At 34.7% G+C, this 19,588-nt stretch overlaps 1 protein-coding gene across 8 annotated transcripts in view; it reads left to right on the forward strand.

Annotated features, from left to right (window-relative positions):
* The first annotated feature begins 3,060 nt into the window (after nucleotides 1–3,060).
* The window catches only part of LOC143222469 (mothers against decapentaplegic homolog 3-like), a 75,109-nt gene continuing 58,581 nt past the window's right edge, over nucleotides 3,061–19,588 (forward strand). For 4 of the 8 annotated variants that reach the window (XR_013012251.1, XM_076449032.1, XM_076449033.1 and 1 more), the window contains exons 1-2: nucleotides 3,061–3,699; nucleotides 16,557–16,637. Coding sequence is in view for 7 of the 8 variants with exons in the window: in XM_076449032.1 (XP_076305147.1) it covers nucleotides 3,503–3,699; nucleotides 16,557–16,637 (278 nt within the window). In the remaining variant the exon portion in view is untranslated. Of the gene's footprint in view, nucleotides 3,700–12,414; nucleotides 12,547–16,556; nucleotides 16,638–19,588 lie in introns of those variants that run through there. The other 4 variants (XM_076449034.1, XM_076449039.1, XM_076449037.1 and 1 more) reach the window with 3 other exon arrangements.

The following is a 19,588-nucleotide window of genomic DNA, read 5'->3' on the forward strand; positions in this document are numbered from 1 at the left end:
ACGTGTGAAGGTGACTTTTTATGTTCTTTGAATCTGGTTTCCATTTTTCTACTTGTTTCTCCAATATAGAAGTCGTGGCAGTTATCACATTGTATTTTATAAATAATGTTGGTGTGGTGTTTGTCAGTGTAGTTTTTATATAGTACAGACCTCAGTTTTGTGCCTGGTTTTTGAATAAATTTGGTATTAACTGGAATGTCATATTTTGTTACTAGTTTTATCCAAATGGTTATTTGTCTGCTGATGTCAGGAATATATGGTATACAGCGGTATATGGTTTCGTGATTTTTTGATTCGTGAGATATATTTACTTTTGTTGGTTGATTTTGCTTTCTGTCTAGGTGTGTGCGTATAATGTTTTCTACGGTTTGTGGAGGAAACTTGTTGATGTTGATGAAGTATTGTTTTATTTTGTCTAATTCATCGTTAATTTTATCTGGTGAGCATAGTTTTATGGCTGTGTTTATTTGGTTTCTTAGTATGTTGAGTTTTTGTTTTGTTTCATGTGCTGAGTCTCAAGGAATGTATAGTCCAGTATGGGTGATTTTTCGGTGGATTTCTGTTTTGAATTGTGTGTCGGTTCTTGTAATTTTGAGGTTAAGAAATGATATTTGATTGCTTTCTTCCTGTTCACATGTGAAGTTAATGTTGGGATGTGTAGAGTTAATGTGATTGAAAAAATTAAATATGTGTTCTGTAGATTTGAATCCTGCAACCGTGTCATCTACATATCTGTACCAGTATAGTGGTGGATGTAATGCTGTGTTAATTGCTTGTGTTTCAACTTGTGTCATAAAAAATATTGGCTAGAACTGGTGATACTGGATTACCCATGCTAAGGCCATTTGTTTGTAAATAGTTTTGGTTGTTGAACATGAAGTTTGTCTTTATCGTGGTGAATTCTATGAGGGTTGCTAACTGGTTACTGGGAATTTCTATAATTGGGTTAGGGTCTCGGATATAGAGTTCTGAGGCTATCTTGCAGGCTTCAGTGGTTGGAACTTCTGTAAACCTGACGATGACTGTAGAAGGTCGAAACGTTGTTCGCTCTTCTATGTAAAATATTTTCTCAACACAAACGAGCCGTTTTTGCATATAAATTTCTCAACAAGTGGATTTCTCGACATCACTGATTAGTGTTGAAGATAATTATGGATACTCCTAGATGGCACACGTACAAAAGTCAAACACAATGACTAGTTGTAGTGAATAATTGGCCAAAGTTCTACGAGTTTAATATGGAAACTGAAAAGGTCAAAAATAAAATCTGTTGGGAGATGATACATGATTTACATGATAGGTAAGAACTTGATGTATTTATCACCGGTCAGAATACCATCCGTTTTGTGTAAATTTACAACAGCATTAGTTGAGGGCTGATACAGAGTCCACGCTTGAACTGACCCCAACACTCTTCATTGTGGATGTCGTAAGTTGGCTGTTACACATTCGTCGTTCTCTCAGTGAACAAGCTATCACGGACTGTTGCCGATTAATTTAGATTTGGATTCATCTGTAAAGAGCATCCTCCTCTGGTTTAGTTCATCTTGATGTTCACATTGAATCTTTCAGTTTGTATATCACTCCTGAATAGTCGTTTTTGACGAGCTACAGATCCACTGAAACCACTTGTGCTAATATATGTCTCAGTGTTCAACAGATAATATACAGTTGCGGATTAGCATGGTAAAGGGTGTCGTGGGAGAGTTATAAAATGGCATCAAGCTGTTTAAAAATACAGACAGTAAATTTTGTTCACACATTATTGATGTAAATTATTTATGTTAAAATCAAGAAAGTTTCCAGATCTTGAACTACGCCATCTTGTAAGGCATGTATTAATTTCAACCCCAATTGTTTTATTTACTTTGATTTTATGTCAACCATATTCTTCAGAACCTTTAGTGACCACTTTTGTATATCGTGTTCTGATTGAAACAAATGTAGCGACAATTGTTCTTAATAATAAATTATGGCACTCGATTATCAAGAAAAAGGAGTGGTTTAATTATTGTCCTGAATAGCGTTCTCCTAGTTTTATACGATTAAAATGGTTTTATTCGTGTCTAAACACGTGCCTTTGATGTGTGTTTTTTGTTTTTGTTTTTTTGGGGGCCTGGCATGGCCTAGCGCGTTAAAGCGTGGGCTTCGTAATCTGAGGGTCGCGGGTTCGCGCCATACATGCTCGCCCTCCCAGCCGTGGGGGCGTTATAATGTGACTGTCAATCCCACTTTTCGTTGGTAAAAGAGTTGGCGGTGGGTGGTGATGACTAGCTGCCTTTCCTCTGGTCTTACACTGCTAAATTAGGGACGGCTAGCACAGATAGCCCTCGAGTAGCTTTGTGGGAAATTCCAAAACAAAATCCTTTGTGTGTGTTTTCTTATAGCAAAGCCACTTCTGGCTAGTTGCTGAGCTCACCGATGGGAATCGAACCCCTGATTTTGGCGTTGTAAATCCGTAGACTTATCGCTGTTCTAGCGGAGGGTCACGTGCCTTTGCAATTGCTTCAAAATATGTTCCTAAAAGTTAGAATTTAATAGATAAAGGTTTCGTGCCTAAAATTTATTCTTTATTCATTTCAGTCTTTATTATCACTATTTTTTTGCTTATAAATCTCGTTAAAAACCTAATATAAACCATGTTTAAGATGGTTGTCTCAAACAAACAATCGCGATAAAAGATCTTTTAACACAATAAATTATTTTAAATTTGACAAGTTTAGTCGCATGTTTAGTTATAAAAATATTTGTTATATATCATTGTAGCATTTGGCATGTACTCTTTCAAGATATATTTTATATAATATACTGGCTACCACTAGTACAGCGGTAAGTCTCCGGATTTACAACGCTAAAATCAGGGGTTCGATTCCACTCGATGGGCTCAGCAGATAGCCAGATGTGGTTTTGTTATAAGAAAAACACACACATATAATATACTGTAATTACCAATTGTATGCGACACAAGTATTTGTACTTACTTTATTTTGTTATTGTTGTTTTTTTCTACAAATTGTATTTATTGAAACAAAATTGCAGCGCCATACCGTGGTCGAACTGTCACTCCCACTGAGGGAGAGTTAATAAAATCTGATGTATTTAGGCGCTGTTATTTTACATTTGTGTTATTATGAGAAATGTACTTTTACGAGCTTGGAGTGAAAATAAGTAGTTTTGTAAATGAAAATTTCAGATATAAACGTACATTTTTCGTCAGTTTTTGCAAACTGGATGCGTTTAATTTTTAAAAGCTTTTCTAATAGTAACTTGATATTTGTGCGGTAGGTGAGTCTAATATTTGGGTGTGATACGCCAGCTTATTTATGGTGAATTGAAAACCGAATGTTGAGTTGGATTGATAACGTGGGGTAGGCTTTTATCTGGTTGGTTATTAATAGTTGAAGAACTTTTGAGTTCGTGAGTCTGGTAATGAAGATTTGACGTATTTAGACCGCACTGTTTTTATATATCGGGGAAAACTTAAACAAATACTAGAAAAAACATGACATCAATTCTTCCAGTTACTCCTCCTGTTGTCAAACGACTTCTCGGATGGAAAAAGGGAGAAGGTGAGGACAAATGGAGTGAAAAAGCAGTCAAAAGTTTGGTCAAAAAACTTAAGAAAACTGGAGGATTGGATGAACTTGAAAAATCTATTACAACTCAGGATTCAAAGACCAAATGTATTACAATTCCAAGGTACAAAAAAGCAACTTTATCATTATTGTTAAGTAATTGTCACATATTTTCTTGCATGATATAGATTTAAGTATGTTATTATTATTATTATTAAGGCCTGCATATATCGGAGAATCGGTTGACTGCAAAAAATCAAAACAAAATACATCTTACCTGACATTGAGGTAATCAGTTAATTTCATAAGTATCCAATTATACCATATTTTTGCTAGCAAGAAATAAGACATTTCATCCGTAACTTGTTGAGTATATATTCGTTAGTTTTTTTATGCTAAAAATCTTTGATTAATCATTGCATCACCAAAATCAATATTGGTCCAAAAGTTTATTATTCAAAGAAAGTTGGGTTGCTTATTTAAAGTGAGGAGAGAAAATAGTTTCATTTAGGTTTATTGGAGTTAGATAAATGAAAATGCAACTGCATTGTCTTGAGATGTAACTAGCATAATTGAACACTTCTATTTGAAAGATAACTCCCTTCTGCTTCTGGTAATATGTAAAAGAAACACTAATGTATTGTGTGGCATTTCCACTCTAACTTCCTAAGGATAAGTAATCAATTAGGATATTTTAATTTTAATTAGGTAAGTCAGAGTTATTGTTATAAAAAAACTTATTTGAAATATGCTAAATTTAATATAAACCATCAACTTAAAATTCCAAAAGTGAATTATAAACTAGTGATAGTACTAATTTTAAACTAGTATAAAATAAGTTTTATGTTTTGATATTTCAAATCATTTGAACATTATGACAGCCACATTGGAATGGTGTTTCAAAAAATAATCAAAACTGCCTTATTCATAATGATTTTTATCAGTAGGATTATAATTTCTGTGTGTAATTATATGTAAGTTTGTATTTCAAAGTGAAGCCATTGTATACATCTAGTCTGTACCAAAATGATAATTAAAGAAATATGAAGGATAAAATGCAGCATATCAAGTTTTGGATGTTGACATGGAAGTAACATAGGTGACTTGAGTGATTAAATAAAAAGGTTGAAATTGTAAATGCGAAAATTGAAATATTTATGGTTAAAGTTTGGAAACATAAATGCAGACATGCTTTTTAGCTATAAACTTGTATAAGAATTTATATGATGACATGGTTTATGTTCTTAAATTATTCAAAATGTTTTTTGATCACTTTTGTTTTTGTTGCTTTTATTAGTAAATTGTTTTATCAGTTGTTGAATATTCTTCTGATGCCTTAGTCTTTCTTATGTTATTTAACTTTCTGTCAACAACCACCATAATTCTGCTATTAGCAGTAAGTCCAATGAATGTTTATTTTTTAGGTTATGAGTGAATTATATGCTAGAGATGGACTATAGTTAATTGAGCTTGGTATCAGAGTGTTTGGGAAGTTCTAAAGACTTTTATGTGCATAGTGGTGTGTGAGTTTGGGATATAAACATTTGTAGGATAACAAGGGCAAAGAGGAAATTGAAAACGTTTTTTTAAACAGGTCTCTCAAATCTAAAGCAGTAGAATAAAAAATAATACCAAAATATACTTGCTGTCTGCTGACACCATTTTGAATTTTATTAACCAAAAAAATTATAATATCAAGCACAAATTAAAAGTTATGAACAAATGAGTTATGAACAATTTGATATATACACTACACAAGTTAATAAAAACATGACAATGAAAATGATAAGCTTACTGAATAAGGAATTTAAACAGAAATTTTTAGAACATTAATGTAACCATCTTGTTATCAATGGTACATGTAGGCAAGACATCAGGACACCAATGGGGAAAATAGTCCCACGTTCCCAGTAGCTGGTAGTTCGCTTCAAGGTGGAGTAACAGCTTAAACCTAACATTAGATAATATGTCACAGGAACCTGATCATACACATTGGTTTCTCGTGAGCCAGATCATGTATTTAAACATTGATGGTATAATGAAACATGTCGAAGTCGGGTGATTGGGAACCAGAAGGGGGATATGATACAGTATGGTATTGGCATAAATCACTGGATACAGATGAGACAAGCTACAAACTCCCATATCCTGCCCAAAATCTGACACAGGACTAACAAATGGAAAACAGACTCCACTCGAGCATGACACAATGGACATGACTCAGTTGCACTGATGTTGAACAGGTACTGATGTTCTCACTGGTAGGATATTGTGAACAACATGGCAGTTGAAGGCTTTTAAATGCCTATCAGTATGGTGCACTGTCATCTGGCCCCAAATATAACACTCCATGGGAGACCAGGATGATGATGATTTATCCTGCGAGTCTGCCTAATGATACTATTGTTATTCTTTGATGGTGTATTTGTCTAACTAAGTATTGGTCTCAGTCTTTTATATCTAAGTTGTATACTCTTGGCAATATTTAATTTGCATATCTCTTCCTCCCCCTCGTCATGGTGCCATCTATCCTGGTTATGTATATAAGCACCTCACTTAGATAATGTGATCATTTTTTCTTGACAAAGTGTTGGTTACAGTTTTCTCTGGGTGTGTTTGGATCCTTAGTTTCCTGAGATGCTCCACAGTTTCTTAGAGGTGAATTCATATATTGTATGTTCTGGTCTCAGGTGAAAAATCTGCTGGGTTGCATCTGAACAGAATTAGTACCTTTGTCTTTTGTTGCCCCCTTCATTTATTGAGTGTTGCTCACACAAATATAGTTTTATCAGTCCAATTCTACACTGTCAAGCAATATGATGATTATTTCCTGATTGCAACAGGTATTCAATAAGATCATCTTAGTGTTTACCAGGTAATATTATCATGTTATCATGGACTGCCACTTGTGGACTGTCATGAGTAAAGCTAAAGGGGATTATGCCTGTCCCTGCCAATCTCCAGGTTGAATAAATCTGGGTCAATTTTCTTTTCAAAATTTATGGAACTTAGTTCACCTATTGCATGGTTTTCAAGCACTATTCTTTAGGGCTTCCCAGTGTGCATTATACCCTGGATTTTACAAGTGAAGATAAGGTATCTTTACCACATTCAGTTTCCAATCACTGAGGTGGGGGACAGAGTGTTAGTGTGTATTCTACTCTTTGAGAAGAAGGCAAAGTTGGAGGCCATCCCATCCAGGTCCCTAGATGTTTTTCTGGATGTCAGTAGGAGTGGTCCATGGGAGTCTACTCATAATACTGGCTTAGATTTGACACTACACTGTCTGTTTATGGGCATGTATGGCTCTTCCCTTAGTTCCAGGGGCAAGTAGAATGCTTTTTGTTTACTTGGTTGGGAAGTGAGAACGAACGTTAATAATTCCAATCCAGATAAGTTCTATTCTTTTGGTTGAGTAAAGCATACATGATCCTGTCATTCTGAGCCTGGGGTGTTAACTTTCAAGCTTCTTGAGATAGAAGAGAAAATTTGCCAACTTTGTTGCTTGTGATTCCAGTGGTTTGGAACACACAACCATAAAACTACAGGTTAGGATCTTTAAAAAAAACATAATAGCACCACCAACATGGGATATAGGGTCAAAGACCCCTTAATTGTAAGCCTAAGTTGTAAAACCTTGGTTCTTTGGCTGGGACAGGCCTGTAGTGATGGTTACTTACAGTCATGTAAAAAAGTTAGGACACCCTATGAAAGCCTGTGTATTTTTGTAACATTTTTGGATATATAGATATTTAATCTCAATTTCAACAATACTGAGAGATTATAGGAATATAACTAAACAATTAAAACTGAAGAAAAGACTTTTCAAGATCTTCTGTAAATGTAATTCTACAAAAATTCATATTCTAACTGAAGGAAAAATTAGGACACCCTACCCCCTAATAGCTAGTGTTTTACCCTCTTTGGCTGAAATAACTGCAGTGAGATGCTTCTTGTAGCCATCTACCAGTCTCTGATATCGGTCTGAAGAAAGTTTGCCCCACTCCTCAATGCAGAATTCTTTCAGCTGTGAGATGTTTGTGGGGTTTCTTGCATGCACAGCCCATTTCAAGTCTCACCCCACAGCATCTCAGTGGGATTAAGATCTGGGCTTTGACTTGGTCATTCCTGGACTCTCCATTTCTTAGTTTTCAGCCAGTTCTTCGTGGATTTACTGGTATGTTTTGGGTCGTTGTCGTGTTGCAGGGTCCAGTTCCACTTCAGCTTTAATTTTCATACAGATGGTCTCGCACGATCCTCAAGCACCCTCTGATACACAGTAGCATTCATGGTGGATCCTATGATTGTGAGCTGTCCAGGTCCTGCTGCAGTAAAGCAGCCCCAAACCATGACACTTCCACCTCCATGGTTCACAGTTGGTATGAGGTTCTTTTCCTGGAATGCTGTATTTGGTTTACGCCAAACATGTCCTCTGTTCTAGTGTCCAAATAATTCAATTTTGGACTCATCTGTCCAAACAACATTATTTCAGAAGTCCTGGTCTTTGTCTACATTCTCTCTGGCAAACTTCAGTCTGGCCTTGATGTTTCTCTTAGAGAGCAAAGGTTTCCTCCTTGTACACCTCCCATGCAAGTTAAACTTGTGCAGTCTCTTTCTGATTGTAGAGACATGCACTTTCACATCAACAGTAGCCAGAGCCTGCTATAGGTCCCGTGATGACATGTTAGGGTGTTTGGAGACCTCTTTTACCATCTTGCGGTCTGCTCTTGGGGTGAACTTGTTTGGATGACCAGACCTGGGCATGTTGGCAGTTGTTTTGAAAGCCCTCCACTTGTTGACTATTTTCCAAACAGTGGAATGGCAGATTTCAAAATATTTTGGGATCTTTTTAAATCCCTTACCAGACTAATAAGCTGCTACAATTTTCTTTCTGAAGGCCTCAGACAGCTCTTTTGCTCTCACCATGATGCTCACTCTCACTTCAACAGTCAGGAGCACACCAAACTAAATGTGTGAGGTTTAAATAGGGCAAGCCTCATTCAAGATGCTGAGTAATGATCTTCTAATCATGTGCACCTGGTGTGATACACCTGTGTGAGCCACTTTAAGTGGGAATAAATGTGGGAGTGTCCTAACTTTTTCCTCAGTTAGAATATGCATTTTTGTAGAATTACATTTACAGAAGATCTTGAAAAGTCTTTTCTTCAGTTTTAATTGTTTAGTTATATTTCTATAACCTCTCAATATTGTTAAAATTGAGATTAAATATCTACATATCCAAAAATGTTACAAAAATACACAGGCTTTCATAGGGTGTCCTAACTTTTTCACATGACTGTTTGTTCTTGTTCTACTCTTGATGGAGGAACTAACTTCATGGTGAAGAGCATACCTGTTCTGGGTGTAGTGTGGTTCTCCCCTTGTGTTCCATTCTTATCTTTATACATCCCTGTTCTCTGCAGATGCTTTCTGTATGGATAATGCCTGTGTTGACTTCCTCTATCTTCTCAATGTGGGATTATAGGTATCACTGAAGGTGGAGGTAAGTATGTTTTTGAAGTTAATATTTTTAAATTGGAAATATATTTCAAATAATACTTATCTCTACTCATACTCTCTCACCCTTCCTTCGCTCCTAAGAGCTGGTGTTAGAGACTAGGGTGGTATCAGTCTTAAAAAGTGATTACATTACCTGCATGAGGTGCTTGTGTACAGTATCAGGATAAATGGCACATTGACAAGGGCAGAGAGAATTGCATGTTAGATACTCCCAAAGGAATATAAGTGGGGTATAAAAGACAGGATCATGCAAGATCACTGCTGAGATAGGTAAAGCCAGTGTTGAAGAATAATTATAGTGTCAGTGGAGGTAAATATTACTGGAAATGCTTTTTTAGTGTAGGAAAATGTTGATGTTTAATTGCTATTATTATAATGTCAGGAATATGAGAAGGAAGACTGATATGATGACACTTACTGAAAATTAGTTTGAAATTCAAAGTAACTCTAACTGTTTGACAGAAGAGTTAGAGTGGCCCTCTATATACAGGATGGATTGTGGTTGATGGTATAAAAAATGATAGTTGAGAAGTTGAATCTGTATTGGTTACAGTTGGAGGTTTCAAAGGCATAGTTTTTTGTTTTTTTTGCAGTTGTTGTTGTGCACCTGACTAGATGCATGATGTTAATGAGAAATCTGAATGAGGTTGTGGTTGCTACTAATAAGAATATTTAAACACAAGAAACCTGTTGGTCCATCTAGGTTGTCACATCTACTGAACTGTATATATAAAGTTTCTCAAAGCCATCTACCATATTAGAAAAAATGAAACTGTTATAGCTGAAGATGACTTCTGCCCTGCCAAAGGTTACATTTGTGTCAAATAGTCCTTTTTCTTTTCCACCATTAAGTATGAAAAACATTGAAGCATCAACATTATTAATTCTCTTCACGATCTTTAATACCTCAGTCAGATCTCTTCTAACTCTTTATTTTCAAGAAAAATAATTTTAGGAATCTTTTTTTCAATAATTATGGGGGACTAATTTTAGACATATTGATTAGGGCTGTATGAAGCCAAATTGTGAGGTAGTTTTTTTTTGTTTTGTTTTTTTAAAGGGATTCAAGATAGTTTTCTATATATCAGATGGTCAGGAACCAGATATATTGTTGGACTGAATGTGCTTTATAATCATTATGAGAAACCTGTGCACTGGATAGGTGAAGTTGATAAAAAAAATGTTATTATGTTTGGTACTTTTCAATATGATATAGGTTCAGCTCATCTCTCTTTTATTAACTTTTGTTTAGAGTTATTGATGAGGAGTGAAATTCTTCAAAACTGATATATTCCAGTAACACATGTTGGTCAAAGTATAGATTGAACTGGACCTCCCTTGTACTTAGACTTTGAGATTAAATAGTTTTAAAATACATTTATTTATTAAATGGTCAGGGAACCAGTCAAAGGAAATCGCTTGTGTTAGTAGTATTGTTAACCACTAATGCTGAAGTGTAACATGTTTGGGGTAAGTGATCACTGCATAAATAGGGTTGATATTTTGTTATATGTTGAGATAAGAAATAAAATATTAGTTGATAATTTTTCAAAAAGTCAATTTTGAAGCCATGAGATAAGATTTATCATTAATGAATTATGATAGTAAATTGAGTGGTGACATGGAGCAGTTTCAAGGTTTTTTTTAGTAAAAACTTTGATTCAAGAAAAGCATTCTTAAAAGATTACGGATAATTGAGAAGTGACATGAAAAATTCACAGAACTGTAGGACAACTAAGGATTTGATTTTTCAAAAGTATTTACTTCTATGTACAAAAAGTTATTACCATGTGACACTGGAGTGAAGATTTTTGGGCATGCCACAAGCCTTGGTCTGAGCTACTGTCCCTATATGTGATGATGTGTATTGTATCAGTCTGTGATGAAATCATTATTAGACCACAGTCCTTCATCAGTTGGGGAGGGTAAGAGGTACTTCTTGTGCAGTAATCTCCATGAACACTAGCATATGAACAAAGGCTCATTTTCATGTTATCACTGCATTGTTTAGATATATTTTGTTCATAGGAATTAACAGCATTTTAAAGCTTATTATTTGAAACATTTGTTACCACTTCTAGGTGTTATTTCCTTTTTTTAATGAGACAAATACTAAATTGAAAATGTTTACTTTAAAATTTGATTTGTGTTTTTCAGTGTGTTCTGTTTTCTTTTAATCAGATTTGTAATCTTGGGACACATGTCTAACATGATATAACAAGGTTTTTTTGACAGAACTATTTCCAGTTGTTTTCCTGCAGTACTCTTCAGTTATGTCATTAGGCTAATAATGATCTAGGCCTGCCTTATGCACCTTTGAGATATTAGGCTAATATTTATATCTTAAAAATAATCTGGATTATCTGGTTTACCATTCATGTTCCTTCATTTCTGTTACTTCACAATATTCTGGAAATCCTCAAAAGGAGTCATCCAATACTGTAATGGCACCTATAGGCATTTTGACACACTGTGATATCTATGACATTGTGCACCACATTGTTGGTTCTGTTCTTCTCTTGGTTCTGTGATTCCTTACTTCATGTTTTTGTTACATCTGCTGAACCTACTCCATCTTTTGATAAGTTTCACCACTGTTCTTTCCTCACCTGCTTTTTCTCTTGCTTACCTCTTCCTGACAAGGATCAGGTAATCCCACCTTAATACTTCACTACATAGATTACTCGAGCACGTTTTTGATTTTTTTCATTATCCAGTTTTTTTAATGAATATTGGTTTCTATTGTTGCATGAGCCCATCATCTGAGTCTAATCTTTCAGCTTAGGGTTCTATCCTTTTTTTTTACTTCTCTCTTACTCCATCTGTCTGTGCTTCATCTTATTTTAAAGGCTTTACATTGTCACCCTGTTAGCTTTGCTGGTGGAATTTTCTCACACCTCATTTTTCACCTTGCTCTTGATTTTCACCTTTGTTGTACCCCAGTTACCTTTTCTTTGTTTTTGAGATGTATTTTGTCAGTTGTCTTGTTCTGAAATTCACCTTCCTCAATTTTCTCTTGGAGTCCTGGGTGTTGCACCCTTTTTTGTGGTTGAGTTTTATTGTATGTTTCTATACTTTGTCATCTTGAGCTGATACACCTTTTCTGCAGTCATCCTTGGTAACTTAAGTTTCTTTCCTCTTGTTATCCAGGGGCCTCCACCAGGTTTCTTATCTTCTACAGCCTTGTGGAGACTATAGCAGGGGGAGTATTTATTATTTTGTTTCTTGTTACTACTCCCGTATTTCCATTATTATGTACTGTATGTATGTGTACTCAATAGGTTTTCCCTTTCTAAAGCATAATTATCATTAATCATAGGTTGGCACAATATGTATTAGTATGCATGGTAGAAGGATCTTTGTTCAAGACTTATGGGGTTACAAAACATTTTCGTGACAGTGGTACATAATAATAGCCCCTTGTTTTGTGGAGAAGTAACTACATTTTCAGGTAAGGAAAGTGTAAACTCTATAACAAATAAGAAAAAGCTTATGGTAAACATCTGGTTGATAACAGCATGGATTTCTTAAGTATGTTAAAGATGCACAGATATTAAAACAAAAATTGGGCCATTTAATAATGTTAATGTCAAGGTTTTTGTTTACAGTTGTAAGGTAAAGAAGCTTTGAAACTTTTTTGACAAAAGTGAATGTTACCAATACTCATAACTGGGCATTCTGAGGAAAGTATTGTAACTGACTTGAAACTTGTAGTTATTAATTACTAGATGGTGAGTAGTTAGATTGAGAGATTAAAAATAAAGCACCATTACCAGACATTGTTTTCTTAAGGGTTTTAAAGAAAGCCAAAGAACATCTGAGCAAGCTCTCTTTCATTTGTTTAAAAAGTCAGTAAAGGTGAGTAAGTGTGAGAAAGATGTCAGTGTTACTCTGGTTTTTGAAGTGGGCAATAAAAATTGTCCTCAAAATTGAGTCAGATATTTTAATAAAAAGAAGTTTTAGAAAAGCACTTAATGAAATATAAATGAAAGATTCATCAAAGAAATCTTATCTTGTTATGTTGTTGTTGTTTTTTTACTTTCAGAAAACTTGTGATAAGGTGCTACACAAAGTAGCTAACAAAATCATATATTGGTACTAATGAAATATTAGTGTCATAATTGGATTGTAAGATGGCTGAGTAAAGGAAAGCAAGACATTTTAATTAATTAACTACTGTCAGACTAACCTTTTTTATTTTATTGGTGTAGTGCCTCAGAGAGGTCAAATATTTTTGTATCTGTAGTGATGGGACATACTTAAACCAGTAAGGTTTACTGAGGACATCAAGTCCTTGTTTATTTCTAGATGTGTTGAGGATGTTGGGTTATTAATAAATGACTGATCAATTAGTAATTTGTGTAAATTGCTTGGAAATGCTATTAATTATAATAAGTGCAAAATAATGCATTTGAAATATAATTTGGATCACACCATTACATGCTTGCTATGGATGGGAACCCATTCAGTAGTGTGATTGAATGAAAAGATCTTTGCAAAATGATAAATAAGCCATTAAAGCAGTGGTTCTTAACCTTGTTGGAGGTACTGAACCCCGGAAGTTTTGTACTTGCAATCACTGAACCCTTCGTAATTGGAAAAATAAAATATGATTTTTTCAAAATCAAAACATAAGTAGATATATTATTAGTGTACAAAATAAACCATGCATCAGTTGCACACAATATCACTGTGTTCAAAGAACAAAACCAACAAAACATGAATTTCACACAAAAATAAAAGCATAACTCGATGAATATTTACTGCAAATCAATGTGACTTTTGCTGTTGCCTTTCAGAGACAAGTTCAGAAATGCATGGCATCACCTTGGCAAGTACCACTCTCATATTATTTTTGCAACAAAGTCTGTTTCTTTGTTTTTATGTCTACTATCCTTGAAAAGGATTGCTCGCAAAGATATGTTGTAACAAACGGTATGAGTATCTCAAGGACTTTCTTAGCAATAAGAAGGTACTCTACGATTTGGTGACACCAAAACGTTGAAAGCATTGTTGTTCTGAAAAGTTGTTGTTGAACTTGGCTCTGCTGAAGTTCAATGATTTTGTTGAGGTATTCATCATTGACATTTGCTGTCGCAACACTAAACGTGAATGGCTGTCTCACCCATGCTTGATATGACTCTCTGGTGGGGAAGTATCCATCGAGAGACCTTGCGAACTCATCTAAGTGCTTGGCAATTGCTTGCTTCAGTTCCCCTGGTACAGAAATGTCTCCGATTTCAGACGCATCTTCGATCTTACTTGCACAGTCGTCCAGCAGGGGAAGGTTTGCGAAGTTATCATTCTCTATTCATTGTTTCCATAATGGTAGCTTTTTTTGAAAAGTCTTCAGGTTTTCTTCTGCTTCGATGATGTTGACTCCACTTCCCTGCATCTGTTGATTGAGAGCATTGAAGATATCGGTCATGTATGCCAAAATGAGAATGAACTCAGATTTTTTAAAGCAATCTGCATGACAGTGTTGGTGCTCTCGCAAAAACAGCTTTCCCCAGGATAACCACCAAACATTAGAATGGTACAGAAGTACCTCAAATTCAGAGCCCATTTCATTACACAGCTCTTTGAAGATGCAGTGCTTCAGGGCACCATTTCGCACAGAGCAAAGTTTACACGTTCCACTACAATTTTTAATACTTCTGCCAGTTTTGAAGGCAAGGTTTTTGTTGCCAACACATGCCTGTGCAGAACACAGTGCATTACATTGATGTATGGTGCATCGGCTTTCACCAGTGCACCAAAACCAGAGTTTCGTCCCAGCATGACTGGAGCTCTGTCCGAACAAACTGCAGAAACCATATCTCACGAAAGATTGTTGTCTCTGAAGAAATCATCCACAAGTTTCTTCACGTTGGCTGCCTTAGTTGTTGTTGAAAGAGGCTTACAAAATAAAAAATCTTATTTTATCTCGTCATTCTCCACATAGTACACGAATACAACAAGCTGGCTTAGGTTGGAAACATTGGTGGTCTCATCGAGTTGAAGACTGAATTTTGTTGGGCTTGAAATCAGATCTGCAACTACTTGAGCTAAGATGTCATTGCTCATGTCATTTATTCTGTTGCTGATGGTGTCATTTGAAATAGGATGTTGGGATAACTTATTTTCAGCAGCTTTTCCCAGCATGATATTCGCCATCTTTAATGCAGCTGGTTTTATGAGTGCTTCATCAGTGGTGTGTGGTTTATTCTGCTTTGCGATCAAGTATGCAACTTCATACGATGCTGTGAAGATCGGTTTGTGAATGGGTGCAAAGCTGAGAACATGCAAAGTAGCATTTTCATCGAACCTGGCTCTCTTTACCTTGAATTCAGCAAGCATTGTGTTCTTGTATTTCCCATCTCCATGCAGCTTTAGGGAGTGTTCACTTAGTTTTGCCGGTGCAAGACTAGAATTGCCCAACTTGGCATTGCAAATCATGCATTGAGGACACTGACTCCCATTAGGTTCTGTTATGCACGTGAATCCATATTGTACATATTCGTTCGACCACTTTCTGTTTTTGCTTGACATAGTTAGTGTGAAGGGATTAAAAGATCAGGAAAAACATCACAAATGATGCATGATTACTACAGTCACATGTCGACTGCTAAGTGCATGAAGTTCCCTGCAGCACAGATATTAAGGCCAAGTGATGTGACACGATCAACGGCAGCCAATGATGGCCAAGTGGAGCATGTCATCACAATTCATACAAGTTGAGTGAACGGAACGGACACACACACATTGTGTGTGTCTTGACCTCTGCCAAACCCCTGAGACTGACTCATCACACCCTTGGGGTTCAATTGAACCCAGATTAAGAACCACTGCATTAAAGCTAGAGAAATAATTTGTGGAATTTGGTAACTGTATTAATGTTTAACTTATTAATCAATTACATTCAGTTAAGTGGTTATTAAAATTTGAGACTTCGTTAGCTTTAATAATTGAAAACACTAATTTGGAGTAGTTTATTTTTGAAAGTTAAGACACCAGTGAAGTGAGCTGAACAACTTGAATTAATTGAAAATAATATGAAAGAATAATACTGGAAATATTTTGATTTCTTTGATAGTTGGAATAATCACAACAGCAATAATTGGAAACACTACTTTGGATGAGTCAATTATTTTCATGACATTAATTAATTTAATCATAAGTTTTAGTATTTTTAGTTTGTGTGATACTAGTCAAAGTAACCAATAGTCATAGATTATTAATTAATTGCCCAGCTGTTTAAGTCTCTTCAACTCAGTATTCTGTTATTAAGATCTCTAAGCATTTATTGAGAGAAGAATAAGATGTGATTTTATTAAAGTTTACCCAATTATTTGGGTGGGATGGAGGGGATTAATAAAGGCTTTTGATTTCTTTGTGCTGTATTCTGAACAATAAGATGCAGGATGAAGATTTATAAGAGAAAAGCTAGGCTTCACTTAAGAGAGTTTTATTTTTTAACAGGGTATTAAGCTTATGGAATGAGTTACCTTTGGCAGTATTGGAGGTTGGTACCTTAAGAAAGGAACAGATGAAAAATGGAAGGTGGATTTAAATTTTTATCTTTGCTCAGGATCATGTGTGTCTTGAAGGATGAAATGTTTCCTTGTTATTTGTCAATAAATTATTGCATGGAAGTATAGAGATATACTGTGTGTATTTATAATGCAAGAGAATTTAACATTCTTGAGGTTATTTTTACTTCCATGACTTTAAAGTTATCATTTATGTATTGAAGTGTTTAGGGTAATTTAAATTACTGATCAAATATGAAAACATTTTTATGTTCAAGTTCTAAGGAAGAAAACAAATTAGACCAAGTTGTATAAGCATGTATCTATTATTTTCATTATGTGATTCCAACTGTGCTGTTTTTTTAAATTTGAAAGTACAAGTTTGAAAGATTGAGCCTCTAATGTTTCAAGTTATGTATTTACTGCATCAGTCCAAATAAATGATTACTTTATAGTACAGATGTATTAATTATTATTGACAATAGGTCAATTGTAGGCCATAAATTTTTAGTGGCCAATGAGATATTTAAAATTGAAATTCATGACCGAGCTCAGAAAGGTGATAAAAAGCCTACAGTTTGAGGATAAATTTGAGGACCATTGTTGTTATGACAATGAAAAGATTAATGAATCCTGAGTTATATTTAATCTCAGTTTTACTTACAGTGCAAAACTTGACAGCTTCAAAGGAAGCATCACATCAATTTGATGTATGACAAGCAATATTTGATGTGATGTTCCTTGTTCTTGGTGGCTCATGTTATTTTGCTTCAGTGGAGAGCCACTTGGTGTTAAATCCCACTTGCTCTCTTGTGTATCAGGAGCATAAAAAACATGTACAAAAAAAAGGTTAACTATGAAAGACGCATCTTTAAATCTCAAAATACTTAAATTTGTATTTCCGAATTTGCTAACACAAATCTACCTTGTATAATATAAAACAGTGGTTTGCTTTTTTGAGTTATACTAAACTTCCTTTGATAAAAAGTTATGTTTGCACACTGAGAAAAACTGTTTAACACTCCTACGAAAAGTGGGGCCTAATAATCCCCAGAGCAACTTGAAAGGTTATTAATATTAGGCTAATAATTTTGTATTTAAATGAAATTGCCATTTAAATCCATTAATGAATGGATTAACAAGATTCCCACTGTCCCTATCTACTATCTAGCGAAACCACAGCCAGGGGAATGGGCTTGGAGAAATCAGGACTAGAAACGTCTTTTCGTAGGAGTGTTAAGGTAGACTTAGCTGTATTGATATATTGTCTTTAATTTAAATTGGTTAATCTCTCAACTGACAATATATATTAGTCATCATATGTGTGACTTATGCTTAGAATTGAATTAGGAAGCTGTAACCCTGAAACCAGTGACTTGTTTTTATTTTTCACTACTAGTGAGGTTCATTTATTCTGTCATATTGCATAGTTTTATTTTTTACCTGTTAGAGTACTCTGTGTAAAGAGCTGATTAGAGGAAAAAAAATGTAGTAGTTTTTTGTGAAATTTATACTTGGGGCAATTCAACAATATCTGACAGAATCATTTTTGATAGACAGGTAATATTTTTTGTTGAATTTTTCTTTGTACATCATGTTTATTAACCCTTTTTATATCTTGAGAAAGGCTAAGCTTTGAGAAAAAAAAGGTTAATTTTGTTTCTTTTTATAGCATTTTTTAAAAATATGTTAGAAAAAGGCAAACAACAGATATTTGGGGAAAAGTTTTGCCCAATTTGACTGGATAAATATTTTCTAAAACATTATGAGTGCCCAAGTTATTTTGGGTTATTCATGGAAGATGTTGAAGGCTCATTAAGAAGTCATAAATTCAATGTAATATAACCTATCAATAAAAATTGACCAATACATACCTACCATTTCAAAAATTAAAAAAATAGTGCAAAAAACCAGATGCCTTAGCACAAAGAAACTAGAGGTCTTAGTCCTGTCAATCCCTAGATAATCTTAAAGTTTTTAATATCATCTCATAATTTTATTTTCTGAAGGTGAAAATAAGTTGAGAGATTTTAACCCTTCTCTGAAATCACTCTTCCATATCTGGAATACTCCTAGAACTATTAAACTGTTTCCAGTAAGTTAGTAACTACCCTTTCTTAGATAAGGAAATTAAAACTGTACATAATATTCCAAGTGAAGCCTAACTAGTAATTAATATGTAGATATTTACAGTTTTCAAGGACTGCTTTAATGTCTTGAGTGATATTTCTACCACTATGTCTTCTGTCATGCTTTTGGGTCTGTTTCCATCCATATTAAATGTGTGATCCAAATTATCATAATGCAAGAACATTACTTTACATTTGCTATAAACGTTTCAACTTAGTATAAACATCCTTATTACATCTAGAAAAAGTTTAATGTTATGAGCAGACTTTTGTTAATTTACTTGTTATACAATATCATTGATGTAAATAAGAAAGAACAAAGGCTCAACTACTGCTCCCTGAGGTATTCTACTGTAACAAGGCAGGATTTGTGATAGGACTGGAGGTACCAGGCTATCAATACCATCATTCAATCATCTGAAATATGATTTGAGCAGTTAGAAATTCAACTATCCATCCAGTGTGTTTTTGTGGAAAAATTGTTTTCTCATCAAACCAAACTGTCAATTATCTGCAAGCCCACTTGGTATGGTGACTATGGCAATACATCTGTTGAAATCTAGTCTTACTATTGGTTATAAATTCGGTAGAAGTCGGCCTCAGAAAACTTGTTAGTGGACTATAAATTAGAGCACATTGGAGGTAGGAAAGAAAAGTGGTTTCTAAATTTTCATTGGTTGTTTTTTAGCCACATAAGATGGAAGAATATAAAAATATAGCTTCAGAATGCTGATGACAAAATTATATAAAGTATTCCATGTTACATTTTATAGTTTTCTTAGAAGTGGACAAAATTTCAGGAAAGGAGACAGCTAAAGAACAAATATGCTAGTGTGAGAATTTGAGGTTCTTT

Source organism: Tachypleus tridentatus, chromosome 8, assembly GCF_004210375.1.
Source record: "Tachypleus tridentatus isolate NWPU-2018 chromosome 8, ASM421037v1, whole genome shotgun sequence".
Classification (NCBI taxonomy): domain Eukaryota; kingdom Metazoa; phylum Arthropoda; class Merostomata; order Xiphosura; family Limulidae; genus Tachypleus; species Tachypleus tridentatus.